Consider the following 13165-nt stretch of genomic DNA (forward strand, 5'->3'; position numbering starts at 1 on the left):
CCTGACCACACAGAAAGCAAACTTAAACCAATAGAAACGAAATTTTTCTAAGGAGAAGAAAGCCAATCATAAGCTGAGTAAAACTCTAAGCTCACACAAAAATGGCGTCTCTTCTTGGAACATCTTCCTCCGCAATCTGGGCTGCTCCTTCGCTTTCTTCTTCTTCTTCTTCTTCAACACATTCGACCGCCACCATTTGCTTCAGGCCAGGTAACCCAACTCTCTCGAAACCTTAGACGTTACTGTTTTCACAATTCAAAATCCTGGTGATTCGAAGTGTTGAGTTCTTGTTTACAGGGAAAATCTCTGGAAGAAACTTCAATGCAGGAATCCAAATGAGGCCAAAGAAGAACAGGTCTCGTTACCATGTCTCGGTTATGAATGTAGCCACTGAAATCAACTCTACTGAACAAGTATGTGTGTATTTTCTGATGATGTTTTCTCATAAAGTTTCAGACTTTTCTTGATTTATAAAGCTTAGGAACATGTATATGATTGTTGTTGATGTGATGGTGGTTTTTGGGTTTTAGGTAGAGAAGTTTGATTCAAAGAAGAGTGCAAGGCCGGTTTATCCATTTGCAGCTATTGTAGGGCAAGATGAGATGAAGTTATGTCTTCTGTTGAATGTGATCGATCCAAAGATTGGTGGTGTGATGATTATGGGAGATAGAGGAACTGGCAAATCTACAACTGTTAGATCATTAGTTGATCTGTTGCCTGAGATTAAGGTAGTTGCTGGCGACCCTTATAACTCGGACCCGATAGATCCTGAGTTCATGGGAGTTGAGGTAAGAGAGAGGGTTGAAAAGGGAGAGAAAGTTCCTGTTATTGCAACTAAGATCAATATGGTTGATCTTCCATTGGGTGCAACAGAAGATAGAGTTTGTGGAACAATCGATATCGAAAAGGCTTTGACAGAAGGTGTAAAAGCCTTTGAGCCTGGTTTGTTGGCTAAAGCTAATAGAGGGATTCTCTATGTTGATGAAGTTAATCTCTTGGATGATCATTTGGTTGATGTTCTTTTGGATTCAGCTGCTTCTGGTTGGAACACGGTTGAGAGAGAAGGAATTTCGATTTCTCACCCGGCTAGGTTTATCTTAATTGGTTCAGGAAATCCGGAAGAAGGAGAGCTTAGGCCACAGCTTCTTGATCGATTTGGCATGCACGCACAAGTAGGGACCGTTAGAGATGCAGATTTACGAGTCAAGATTGTCGAGGAGAGAGCTCGTTTCGATAGCGACCCAAAGGACTTCCGTGAAACTTACAAAACCGAGCAGGACAAGCTTCAAGACCAGATATCAACTGCTAGGGCGAATCTTTCTTCGGTTCAGATTGATCGGGAATTGAAGGTGAAGATCTCTAGGGTATGTTCGGAGCTCAATGTTGATGGGCTGAGAGGAGACATAGTGACTAACAGAGCAGCAAAGGCACTTGCAGCACTCAAAGGAAAAGATCGAGTAACTCCAGATGATGTTGCAACTGTTATCCCTAATTGCTTAAGGCACCGTCTGAGGAAAGATCCACTGGAATCCATTGATTCAGGAGTCCTAGTTTCCGAGAAGTTTGCCGAGATTTTCAGCTGAATAGGAGATTTGATTCTGTGATCATTTTCTTAACTTTTCCTACTCTGTAAACGGTGAGAAGAACAAAAAACAACAAACAGGCAAATCTGATTGAATATAGAGTCTATGTTTTCTTCATTAAGTTGAGCTGTTCAAATTATATAAACTAAGTAAAATTCTGTATTTTTTGTTTTGCATCTACAAACGTTCTTGCATTGATTAAAGCTGTAAAACTATCAAGAAACGTTGTCAGAATCAACTGTTATTATGTTTTGAATTGCTGGTGGTAGGCTTGGTGCCTAGAAGGACATAGCATTTTGCCGGTTCTGGTAAAAGTGTGGAGCAACTTCTGTCAGCCAAGAAGGATTTATAGTTACGACATTCCGCATATATTGACGCTCTGTAGAGACAATAGATTGGTATACCACCCATTTCGGATTCACCCTGAAAATTGTATATACATATACTAGATAAGCTTTCACAATCAAAAGAAAGATCTTTAAACGTTGTGATGTTATTGAGGTTTTTGCTAGAACCATAGCAATAAGATTACTACTAACCTGAATAATACGGATGACGGGTGAATATAAACTTCTTCAGAGCCTCTAATGGTCTTGTATACCCCATTGCTGTGTGGCTAAAACACCATAACACAAAAAAAATATGAAATTTTGATTTCTCTAAAAAAACCAAAAAAGATATGTAGAAACAGAAATTTGAAATGGGTTACTCACTTCTAAGCGGCATGCATTGGCGAAAAACCCTGCAGTCACAGCTTTTCTCACAGCCTGAAATAAGGTAACATTAAAAACCTGCAACCTTTTTTCAGTTGAAGCAAGGTGGTAGGGTTTCCTACCTCCATGTCTCTGTCACATGATTTCAAGGTGATGCCTAATCTCCGAGCAATCCGTTTGAGTTGATCCCTGATTTCAACCACTTTTTTCTGCGAATGAAACAAAAACAAATTGGAAATGGAGAAAGGAAAATAATGACTAAATGCCAATTCTGTTATTATAAGCACCATGGATTGGTAGTTGAGGAAATTCTTGTAACACCACTGTGAAGACTTTTTTGACTCAAGAAACCCTTTGTATACATTCAGGAATGTGACATGGTCACCCTGGATAGACAAGAACAATGATTTTACTCAGTAAAAAAAAGATTTATAGAGATATAGTTTGCTCAAGGTTATATATACTTATATGGTAATATATACCTCCGCGGCTGCAAATCTCAGTTTGGCCTCATCCTGTTCTTTCTGTACTCCCCTGGCAATGACCCAAACGGACTGCATATACATCCCACAGTTTACACAGTTTCCATTTAGTTTCAAATCCCATAATTCAGATGGAAAGCAAAAAATTACATATGCAATAAGGTTCATACTTCTTATGCATTTAAAGAGAAGAAAAATTTAGTAGAGGAAACAGAGTGAAGAGCCGCCTTTACCTGGATAGAGAGAACTGCCGCTATTGTAATGATCTCATCTGAACAACCAAGCTCACTTGAAGCTAAAATCATTTTTGATATCATTGGGTCCTAGCAAAAATGACAACACTGAGACATGTTAAAATGCAGTAAGGATGAAAATGAATTTTAAAAATAACTCAAAGTTAGGAAGATAAAGTACCAGTGGAAGTTCTGCAACTTGGAATCCTGTTGGCGATGTGAGTTTTGCATCATCGTCGAGGATTTGAAGTGAATAGAGTACTTCAAGTGCCCGGATCATTGCTTGTGGGGATGGAGGTGAAGGCCAATCAAAACCCAATATATTATCTACGCCCAAAGCCTTAAGCTATATAAAAAAAAAAAATCAACAGAACTTGAACATCTCAGAACAAGAACTTCCTCTCATCTGGATATTTACAAACTGGATACAGTGAAAAGCTTGAAATAAAAAGAAACTTATCTCTGGTTTTGTGTAACACATCCCTAATTGTGAGTTCTTACAAAATTATATGACAAAAGCTGAGCAATTTTGTACCTGTATAACTGTAGAAACAAGATTCGACCTCTGCATCTCCGGTATGCCGTCTCCAGGCATTTGGTTGAGAAAATAATCCTCAGTGTAAAGCCTAGTTACCATAAAACAATTATTAGGAAGAGGATTAATAAGCACAACTAAACCATTAAATCAGACACAATTTAGTCACTTTTATAAACGGATAGAGAATTAATAACCTGTAACACTTCCCAGGTCGGACTCGCCCAGCCCTACCAGACCTTTGTCTAGCGGATGCTTTGGATATGGGTGCCACCACAAGACTTTCGATATCTGAAATCTGTGAGGGTAAGAAATGTTAGAGATGATTCAGAAATGTTCAATATATTACAAAGGACAGAACTAAAAGATATAAAAAAAATGGAGATGGACTTACTGGGTTATAGAACTTTTGCTTTGAGAAACCACTATCAATCACATAGACAACTCCCTGAATTAAAAAAAGCGAAACAGTTATTGTCAGTGATGATTCAACAATATATGTATGAGAGAAAAAACTTGGCAACGAAAAGACAATAATGAGGAAACCTTGCCTCTAAAGTCAATGATGTTTCTGCAATATTTGTTGAGAGTATAACTTTTCTCTTTCCTCTGGGAGTTGGAGTAAAGATCAATTCCTGATATAAAGAAATGAGAAAACAACAACTCCATCGTTTCAGTTTTTCAAATACTCTAGAAAGAATGGTTTGGGTTGTCTAGAGCCTTGCAACAAAAATCAACCTGTTCTGATCGAGAAAGCCCTGAATATAATGGCAAAGGTAGCAGTCCTGAAATAGATGTGAATTTTATTATAGTGCTGAAAACTGAAGGAAAATGCTAAAGTCGATTAACAAGATCTTACATATGTGTAATATATACAGGTATTATACCTGAAGAATTCTTTTGATTGCTATGAGCTTCTTCTTCAAGAAGTTTTATTGCAGTTTCAATATCATCTTGACCCGTAAGAAATACAAGAACATCCCCAGGTGGCTCCTGAAAATAAGAAGATACAATTTAAAGATAACAGTCCAAGGAAAATAATTTACTACAACAGTTTAACACATTAGATGGTTATAAAACACCAAATCAAAGTACCCGCTCATTAATCAATAATATCGTTGAAACAACTGATCGGATATAGTCTGAGACAGGCTCCTCAACATAGTGAATTTTCACACTGAAGCCTCTGCCCTAAGAAAATTTCACCAACAAAACAAGAATCAGAAACTATGACATATAAATAAGGGTTAAGAAAGAATAATCTTAAGCAAGATAAGAGTTACAAAAATACCTCGACAGATAAGATTGCAGGTTCCAACTTTGGTCCCTGGGTACTACCTTCTAACGCATGCCGTTTTTTACTATTTTTTCCATAATGAATAAGAATATATATTTCATTAGTGATTCCAAGAGAACGAGACCCAGGGCAAAAAAAATCATAAGCATTAAAAGAGATCAGAACCTGGAGTTGAAGAAATTGAACATTGCTTTTGCTTCGATTGTGGCGGACGATATAATCAGGCGTAGCTCAGGACGGCGACGTTGTATCTAGGATTAACAATTTATAGGACTTGAGAAAAGCAAACTGTAAACAAAAAAGGTTCAAGAAAATCTAATCGTCTATGTCTTATTGCTATACCTTTTTTAAGAGACCCAGTAAAATGTCCGTTGAAATAGATCTCTCATGAGCTTCATCTATCATAATAACACTACACAATGACATATGATTAGATAAGGTTTACCAGCACCATTGACTGACCTAAATTATAATTCAAACGAGATTATGCAGTGCGAAAAAAATCATTACCTATACTTTGTCAAGAGGGGATCCTCCATCATCTCTCGGATTAAAACCCCATCTGTGAGAAATTTCACACTAGTCACACCCTGTTTTAACCAAGCAGAAGATCTTTGTAAGCATCACCAAAATACTCCATACAATTAAGGATAAGTAGAAGGATGTTAAGGGAAGAGTCTCACAGAAGTTGTATGATCTTCAAATCGAATTGTGTAGCCAACTTCATTCCCAAGATTAACTCCCATCTCTTCAGCCACTCTCGCAGAAACCGCCTAAGTCAATTACAAAACAAAGAGTATATATATGATCAAGCACGAATTGCAAAACTTGAGCTGAGACATCACTCTTCAAACTTGAGCTGTAAGGTTTGGTGGAGGAGAAGAAAACAAACCTGGACAGCTAAACGTCTTGGCTGTGTGCAAGCAATAACTCGGCCTCCTTCAGCCCATCCAGCTTCTTTCAGGTACTACAAATTATTATAAACAAAGCGGTATCAACACTTGCGGGCAAGAACCAAGAAGATTCTGCTAGTGGTTGAATTGCAGATATCTCCAGTTTCTCCAACTTCCCAAACAGCTAGTGTGAGCTTAAACATTGTAGGATACTGAAAAATTGAGCAAGTTTTATGCCTCTCTAGCTACATTTCACATATGTCAGCTAGTGACTACTACAATCCAAATTCACAACCTTCAACTCTAATCAAAATTTGCCAATTGGTCTTAGAACCCTGAAATTAGCAAAGCTAGGTGCTTTCCCCAAAGAAAATAAAACCAAGAACAAAGAACAAAGAAGAAACCTGAGGAATTTGAGTGGTTTTACCACTGCCCGTCTCGCCAACGATAATGGTGGTAGCGTGATTCTCCACCAAATAGAGAATCTCAGTTCTGTACTTGTACACAGGCAATCTCTGTCTTTGCTTCTCTATATTCGCATACCCATAACTACAAATTTCGCACCATTAAGTTATAATCAACCGCAGAACAAGTACGAGTACTACCAACAGCAATTAAGAGAGAAGAAGCTGGCATACCTAGAAGAAGAAGAGGATGCGAGATTGTTGGACATGAACACTATGCCTCCTTCACCATCATCTTCGAAACGCGGTTTCTCAGTTCCTGGTTTCCAAAACGCCATTTTTTCGCCCAACGAGCTTTTGGCTTCTTCGGTTGTTTCAGTTTATGTATCGGCTCTTTCTCTCTAATATGCCTTTTGGTTGTTTACGGCGGCGGTGATCCCGGTTACCGGCGAGGTTCGGTTCTAATTTTAGGCATTTGGTTTAAATTATTTCGGTTCAAATCCAAAAGTTTAAATTTGGTTCGGTTTAGTCTCGGTTATATGTTCATCCTTCCCTGGACTCTATATTTAACAAATAGAAGAAAATGAATTGTCTTGCTTCTTCTGCGTTTCCATCTTGCCACACCACTCCACTGCGCAACAAGCTCTCAACTTTACTCCTCCGCCGCAACCAAAGTCAGCAAATTCACCGTCGGAAATATCAGATTAAAGCAATGAGAGCTGTAATCCAGAGAGTCTCATCTTCCTCTGTTACTGTGGATGGTCGAATCGTGTCGGAGATTGGTCCTGGTCTCTTGGTTTTAATCGGAATCCATGAATCAGATACTGATTATGATGCCGATTACATGTATGATTGCTCAAAATTTTCAGTTTTAGCTTGATTCTTCCATTTCAAAGTTCGTTATAAAGTTTTCTGAAATCATTTTGTAGATGTCGAAAAGTTTTGAACATGAGACTGTTCACTAATGAAACCACTGGCAAAGGATGGGACCAAAATGTAAGTTCTGATAGTTATATTAACAATTTTGATTTAAGGGATTCATAAAAATGTAAACTTGGATTTTGCAGGTAATGCAGAGGAATTATGGAGTTTTACTTGGTAATGGCATCTGTTTGTTATATCTTCTGATTAGAGAATTCTTTAGCTTCTGGTTAATGTACTGAGATTTGTCTCCTTTGCTTGCTCTGGTCTTTGGATCGTTTGTTCGAACAGTTAGTCAGTTTACATTATACGGATTCTTGAAAGGTAACAAACCCGATTTTCATGTTGCAATGCCTCCTGAGAAAGCAAAACCATTTTATGCTTCTTTAGTCGAGAAGTTCCAGAAAGCATATAATCCTGATGCTGTAAAAGGTAATACATACTCTGACTGATCTTTCTTGATCAATTCACTATTTCTCTTTAGTCTTCCTGAATTAGTCAACTCTTTTCTTATAAAAAAAAACAGATGGTGTGTTTGGAGCTATGATGCAGGTAAGAGGACAATCCTTCCTGACTTGCGTGATTATTACAAGTTCTCTTGCTTATAACACTACTTTTAATCATATTGAAAGGTCAATCTTGTAAACGACGGTCCAGTCACGATGCAGCTTGAGTCACCTCAATCCTCCAAGTAAGCAAAGATGTTTTGCATAAGCTTATCTGGCACTGATTTGTTACTTAAACAAGTCTTAATGTGTTTCAGGAATGAGACAAAGGCATCAACATAATCATAAAATCACTCATCTTGCATCAGTGAAACTATGGAATCTACCATTCAGGGAGACTCAGAATTATATATATTTATGTGAAACAATCATAATTCATTGAACTGTAACTGTTAATTCCTACATTACATGTAATTTCGTTGCTTTTAATCTAATGCAAAGCCTCTAGATTTGCTAAAATCTTGATTCCTAGATGCCTAATGCTTTAAGCTTTTGCCTTGAGTACCATTCCTGCAGTAAACAGCACTTCTTTCCCAAAAGATAGAATCTCGATTTTTCTGTAACAATCATGAAAGCTTTTGATTAGACAAAGGAAAGCTATGTATCGAAAATGAACTTAGGGTAAAAGAAACTGCCACTTACTGATCTACTTGCTTAAGACTAGTAAATGCAGAGATGATAGTATTGCATATCTCTGTTATAGAGTCTCCGTCACTTGGGTTAGAGAATGTGAGCCGAGCCTGATGATAATTAATCAAAATTAGGACAAGGAGCAAAAAAAAAGATAAAGCTCTCAGAATGTGAAAGGAGAAACAAAGATATCATTGTTACCAGAAAGGCATGTCCGATGAGGATCTGAACAATGTCAGGTCCTATCTTTTTGGTGATGTTCTTTGAATTTGTGCCACTGGAAAAGGTCTTTAAGATCCCATTTAGTGTTTTTGGATCCTCTGCTTGAGGAACGTTTGATCTTCGGGTACGAACAGAAGGCTGCAACCAAAGATAGATTGATTCAGAGAGAACAATCAGAGAATCAACCAAAAGAACATCATTGTTGGAGATGAGGAACAAAGGGGAATCAGAGGATTAACAACAAACCTTAGGAATGTATTTGGTAAGGTATTGGAGAACAATCTCTAGCTTCCATTTAGGATCGTCAAAAACCTGCTGGAAAAATTGCACTCAAGAACCACAGAGAAGTATTTAGCCAACACAAAGTGGTTTGTCTCTTACCTGAAGAAAGTTTGACAGCAAGTAACCATTATATGTCAGCTCGTCGAGAATGATCTCCATTGCAGGAGTCCTGCATCAAAATGGATCACAAACATGGCGAAACACACAATTCAAAAGAGAGGCCAGAATTTGAATACCTTATGCCATCTCCTCTAGAGGTAATCCCTTCTAAGTCAGCTTTCTGCTTTGATGCATCAAGGTCCATCATCTAAACAAGGAACATAAAAGTGAGAGAAGAGAACTTCAAATATAGTAAACTTTATACTCTGGTTATAACTTACAACTTACCATTACTAAAAGTTCCTTCATAGCAGAAAGCATGCCCTCGTGCAATTCTACCAAACTGGTAGACTTTTCATCAGCATCAATGGGTGCACACATTGTTGAAAGATAATCTTTCATTAGAAGTTTGAAATTCACTTTTCTTGAAGCCTACAAGTGGAACCACAACACTAAATCACGGATAAAGTTAAGGGACTAGACTAGCTTCTGAGCCATTAATTATGGGAAGTACCAGAAGTAGATTCAGTGAGGACTCCTTTAAAAGACTCCAGTTCATGGTTTCTGGAGCACAAAAGGACACAAAGCTTCTAAAGTTTTTCCCAAATTACACAAGATAAAGAGAAATCTTGAAACTATGAAGACACCATATGTACCTTTATACACTTGATTCCTCGGTGTAAAATCCAACTTAAGAACATGAACAAGATACTTGAACAGGAACAAGTTTCCCAGGATCTACAGAATTCCAAATAAAAGGAGCAAGAAGTGTGAAAGTCTACCAATTTGTTAAGCTAAGCAAAACAAGGTTTAGAAGAAACAAGTAAGCCAACCTTTAATTCCGATTCCTCAGACTCATTAACTCCTTTGTTCATGTTTTGAATCAGCTGCTGAAAAACTGAAATCACAGAACAAGAAATCATGATAAGCAACAACGAAGAACAGCTAATTCAAAGAAGAGACAACGTCCTTACATGGGCTTCTCACTGATATTTCCTTTCCATCAGAATCAACATCAGACCCAAAACTAAACGGTGACCAAGCCTGCCATACAAAACCATTAACACACAAATGAAATCAACCATCCCTACCACAACAAAAAATGAACAACATCCGATCAGAGCCTTTGTAACAAGTACCTCATCAACGATTTCCAACTGATCAGCTGAATCAGATACATAAACCCAAGGAAACCGCTGAAAACAAAACAAAAAAAAACATAAGCAAAACAGTGAAACTTTACACACATTGTGAGAAAAAAAACTACAGAAAATTTCATATAAGTACCTGATGTAATTGTGTCAAAAGCTGGTAACTTGCAGTTATAAGTTCCAACGTTCTACCAAATCTCAATATCCGAAACATCGCTTGGTACATTTTGCTTCAAATTCACAAAACCCCAAATCAAAATCATGACTCTTTCAAGGCAATGACTTCAAATTTCTTATAAAAGTTTCTTAGTGTAATTTACTTGGTTGGAGGAATTCCAATTTCGGGTACAAGTGAAGCAGCACGAACAGCTTCCAGATACTGCAAACCTAGGGTTTCATTCAACGGATCAATACAGTGAAACAAACAAAGGGAATTAACGCAAACATATACGGAGATTGAACAAAATTGAGAAAACGTACGATCTTCGTTAGCGTCGCGACTGTCCTTAGCGCCAGTCGAATCAAGCATGGCCAAGGTGTTTGCTTCCAAGCCACTTCCATAGCTACTCATCACTCTGCTAGTATTGTTACCCTTCGTCGTCTCTTTCGACATCTTCTCTTCCAAAAATTCACTAATTTATTCGCAGCAGAACCCAAAAAAAAACCCCAAAATTAGAAGGGAGAGAGCTTCGTAGAACCCTAATAGTCTAAAGAAGTCAATTTTCCCGCCATATGAGAAATTGCTCGCAAAAATAATTATTCTTCCACTTATTGGTGATTTCGAACCCGGGTTATTCAGACCAAACATACTCTACGACAGATTTATTGAGTTCTGTATATTAATGCTAAATAATCGAATTTATTTTTCAAAGATAAATTGCTAATATTTTTAATTTGTTGTTAGATATTTGTATAAATTGTAAAACTATATACACCAATAATATTATATTAACATATTATCTGATTTCATATATTTCATATTCACAGCTAGCTAGCTGAGAGATGACTTTGAACTTACATATAAAGTTTCTAAACAATACACTGAATAAAGATCTTTTATCTTTTTCTTTCAATTGTACACTATGTTTCAAAGCGTGTGCAATATGTAGATGATTACATCTTACTCAATTTGGAAATACTAAATATATACATACATGATTGTGTCACTCATCATTGTGTCAAATCTCTAGAGTTCAGACCGTCGAAAGATCATATGATACGAATTATAAGAAGTACTTTTGGAGAAAAGGTTTGCTAATGACGTAGGTCTTACACTCTTTCTGATTTCGTTTCACATTTGATATCTTAGAAAATGTTGCTGGCCATAAACCTACGAATACGATTATATACCAAAATTAATACGTATCAACAAACTTAACAAAATAACTCAATACTCGTTGATGCATAGAAAGCTAAATCAATATTAGGGTTCATTAGTCCTTTAAAAGCTATATAAAAGTTCCCAATATATATACCAATACCGTAATAATCTGATCCTAGATAACACAATTCTCCAAAACAGATTTGTGCCTCTCGTGGGAACACATCAATAGATTCTCACAAAGCGTAAAGCTCAAGATTATTATGTTCATCACAAAAGTAAACACGAAAATCGTGGGATAATACAACACAAAGCCGTCTTTTAGTTACTCGTTAAACAAACATATCTGTTTACGTAAGTCTATTCAACGAGAATAAAATTTTACTTCTATTTTTAAGTAGTTGACATAAGAAATGTTTAAGAATACTCTGCATCTAGTCTTTTTCAAGAGTACACAATCTTTATACTTAAAGAACAAGTAATATTACAATATTTAGTTATAGAAAAAAACCCTGATTTTATGTGGAACCTAAAACCCTGAATAAGTTACATGAAACGAGGTAGTCAGTACCTTGGATTACAAGTTTCACCAACTGTACTTTCCCAATTATCCTGCCGCATATTTCCCATTCAACGTACACACAAAATCCCCAAAAGCAAAAGTATCTCTTTAAAATGCCTTATGTCTCACCAATACAATACTTCCTCTCTTTCTCATTCAACAATGGCTTTGGGCAATGTCCAAGAACCAGACGGAGAGATCCTAAAGAATGTTTGGGAGAACTTCATCAGAAAACCACAAACCGATAAAACATCAGTTCATGTTCCAGATATTTCTAGAACTTGGGAAGAGTTGCCTACTCTTGATAACATTAACATACCAGAAGATTCTAAAGAATTGCTTCCAAGCCTAGATATGTCGATGGAGGCCGAGGAATGGACAGAGTTTCTCAACGCCGTTGCTTCTTCCCCAAACAAAACCAGTCATGACCCAATAACCAACCCTACCATTGAGTCTTTCTCTTCTCGGGTTTCTTGCAATACAAGGAAATACAGGGGAGTACGGAGACGTCCGTGGGGGAAATTCGCTGCTGAAATCAGGGATTCGACAAGAAACGGTGTAAGGGTTTGGCTCGGAACGTTCCAAACTGCAGAAGAAGCAGCTATGGCTTATGATAAAGCCGCGGTTAGAATACGAGGGACTCAAAAAGCTCACACAAATTTTCAGCTCGACACGGTTATTAAAGCTATGGAAATGGATTGCAGCCCAAATTACTACCCGATACACAGCTCAAATACATACCATACCATAAGAAGCAACCACGGAATTGGATCAAGAACAGAAAAAGAAGCGATCAAGGCTTATGATAAAGATGTTGATGGGATGGTTGATAACCACTGTACCCTAAGTTATCGATCAACTCATGAGGAGTACACGGAGACTTGTGGATTGCGTGAGAGTGGAGGAGAAACTTGGTTAGGTTCAAGAAAGAGAAGAAGGAGTGATAAAGATTTTATGTTTCAAGAAGTTAAAATGAAGAAGATGGTTACCGAAGAAGAGACATTATGTGATGTGTTTGGTTTGTTTGAGTTTGAGGATTTTGGAAGTGATTATTTGGACACGTTATTATCTTCTTTTTGACCTCTAAAAAAAACATTGTAACATTAATACATGTATATATCATAATTATGTCAAGACATTAGTTTATTCTATATATAATATCTTTACACAAAAAAAAAACTTTATATATAAGATGGTTTTGTGTATAACAATCAATTCTTGTAAATTTGTTCGTATGTATATTTGTTGACAATCAACACATGAGTATTGTTTTATGTGATTTCCAAACATCTTTTTTTTACTGTTTTCAGTTTTTGTTTTGTGGCCAAAGA

General features: G+C 37.0%; 5 protein-coding genes across 5 annotated transcripts; 3 read left to right on the forward strand and 2 right to left on the reverse strand.

Annotated features, from left to right (window-relative positions):
• The first annotated feature begins 18 nt into the window (after positions 1-18).
• On the forward strand, positions 19-1704 carry LOC17878910 (magnesium-chelatase subunit ChlI-1, chloroplastic). The gene is made up of 3 exons (XM_006283725.2): positions 19-210; positions 298-413; positions 531-1704. Exons 1-3 carry the CDS (start codon positions 102-104, stop codon positions 1581-1583), a joined length of 1278 nt encoding a protein of 425 aa, XP_006283787.1. The 5' UTR covers positions 19-101; the 3' UTR covers positions 1584-1704.
• On the reverse strand, positions 1692-6503 carry LOC17878028 (probable pre-mRNA-splicing factor ATP-dependent RNA helicase DEAH9). The gene is made up of 23 exons (XM_006284848.2): positions 6375-6503; positions 6141-6285; positions 5736-5810; positions 5527-5616; positions 5354-5433; positions 5186-5255; positions 5009-5094; positions 4838-4907; positions 4642-4737; positions 4434-4539; positions 4285-4331; positions 4098-4181; positions 3941-3994; positions 3744-3844; positions 3547-3637; positions 3193-3357; positions 3012-3101; positions 2779-2850; positions 2584-2682; positions 2419-2505; positions 2297-2350; positions 2123-2199; positions 1692-2006 (listed from the first exon to the last, which is right to left on the reverse strand). The coding sequence occupies exons 1-23, from the start codon at positions 6476-6478 to the stop codon at positions 1862-1864; spliced, it is 2088 nt and encodes a 695-aa protein (XP_006284910.1). The 5' UTR covers positions 6479-6503; the 3' UTR covers positions 1692-1861.
• Positions 6504-6708: 205 nt separating this feature from the next.
• LOC17877414 (D-aminoacyl-tRNA deacylase) lies at positions 6709-8026 on the forward strand. Its single transcript, XM_006282663.2, has 7 exons — positions 6709-6986; positions 7070-7136; positions 7208-7238; positions 7353-7493; positions 7588-7613; positions 7694-7752; positions 7825-8026. The coding sequence occupies exons 1-7, from the start codon at positions 6724-6726 to the stop codon at positions 7847-7849; spliced, it is 612 nt and encodes a 203-aa protein (XP_006282725.1). The 5' UTR covers positions 6709-6723; the 3' UTR covers positions 7850-8026.
• LOC17878765 (negative regulator of systemic acquired resistance SNI1) lies at positions 7872-10650 on the reverse strand. The gene is made up of 15 exons (XM_006282814.2): positions 10432-10650; positions 10272-10338; positions 10088-10181; positions 9940-9996; positions 9775-9844; positions 9634-9698; positions 9457-9538; positions 9315-9364; positions 9089-9232; positions 8938-9008; positions 8801-8870; positions 8666-8731; positions 8399-8557; positions 8210-8307; positions 7872-8124 (listed from the first exon to the last, which is right to left on the reverse strand). Exons 1-15 carry the CDS (start codon positions 10562-10564, stop codon positions 8052-8054), a joined length of 1299 nt encoding a protein of 432 aa, XP_006282876.1. The 5' UTR covers positions 10565-10650; the 3' UTR covers positions 7872-8051.
• Positions 10651-11793: 1143 nt separating this feature from the next.
• LOC17878155 (ethylene-responsive transcription factor ERF091) lies at positions 11794-12946 on the forward strand. The gene has a single exon (XM_006282742.2). The coding sequence runs from the start codon at positions 11823-11825 to the stop codon at positions 12912-12914; it is 1092 nt and encodes a 363-aa protein (XP_006282804.2). The 5' UTR covers positions 11794-11822; the 3' UTR covers positions 12915-12946.
• The last annotated feature ends 219 nt before the right edge of the window (positions 12947-13165 follow it).

Source organism: Capsella rubella, unplaced genomic scaffold, assembly GCF_000375325.1.
Source record: "Capsella rubella cultivar Monte Gargano unplaced genomic scaffold, Caprub1_0 scaffold_7, whole genome shotgun sequence".
NCBI classification, from domain to species: Eukaryota; Viridiplantae; Streptophyta; class Magnoliopsida; order Brassicales; family Brassicaceae; genus Capsella; species Capsella rubella.

Excerpts from the sequence above, each read along its gene's own strand:
- LOC17878155 (XM_006282742.2), top strand. The coding sequence starts at position 11,823 with ATGAAACGAGGTAGTCAGTACCTTGGATTACAAGTTTCACCAACTGTA.
- LOC17878028 (XM_006284848.2), bottom strand. The coding sequence starts at position 6,478 with ATGGCGTTTTGGAAACCAGGAACTGAGAAACCGCGTTTCGAAGATGAT. Across the intron at positions 3,102-3,192 it reads AAGTTGCAGAACTTCCACTG|GACCCAATGATATCAAAAAT; the intron begins GTACTTTATCTT and ends CATTTTTGCTAG. Across the intron at positions 2,683-2,778 it reads TGAGATTTGCAGCCGCGGAG|GGTGACCATGTCACATTCCT; the intron begins GTATATATTACC and ends TTGTCTATCCAG.
- LOC17877414 (XM_006282663.2), top strand. The coding sequence starts at position 6,724 with ATGAATTGTCTTGCTTCTTCTGCGTTTCCATCTTGCCACACCACTCCA. Across the intron at positions 7,239-7,352 it reads GAATTATGGAGTTTTACTTG|TTAGTCAGTTTACATTATAC; the intron begins GTAATGGCATCT and ends TTGTTCGAACAG. Across the intron at positions 7,753-7,824 it reads GAGTCACCTCAATCCTCCAA|GAATGAGACAAAGGCATCAA; the intron begins GTAAGCAAAGAT and ends AATGTGTTTCAG.
- LOC17878765 (XM_006282814.2), bottom strand. The coding sequence starts at position 10,564 with ATGTCGAAAGAGACGACGAAGGGTAACAATACTAGCAGAGTGATGAGT. Across the intron at positions 9,997-10,087 it reads TTTTGACACAATTACATCAG|CGGTTTCCTTGGGTTTATGT; the intron begins GTACTTATATGA and ends TTTTGTTTTCAG. Across the intron at positions 9,539-9,633 it reads CTGAGGAATCGGAATTAAAG|ATCCTGGGAAACTTGTTCCT; the intron begins GTTGGCTTACTT and ends GGAATTCTGTAG.
- LOC17878910 (XM_006283725.2), top strand. The coding sequence starts at position 102 with ATGGCGTCTCTTCTTGGAACATCTTCCTCCGCAATCTGGGCTGCTCCT. Across the intron at positions 211-297 it reads CACCATTTGCTTCAGGCCAG|GGAAAATCTCTGGAAGAAAC; the intron begins GTAACCCAACTC and ends TCTTGTTTACAG. Across the intron at positions 414-530 it reads AAATCAACTCTACTGAACAA|GTAGAGAAGTTTGATTCAAA; the intron begins GTATGTGTGTAT and ends TTTGGGTTTTAG.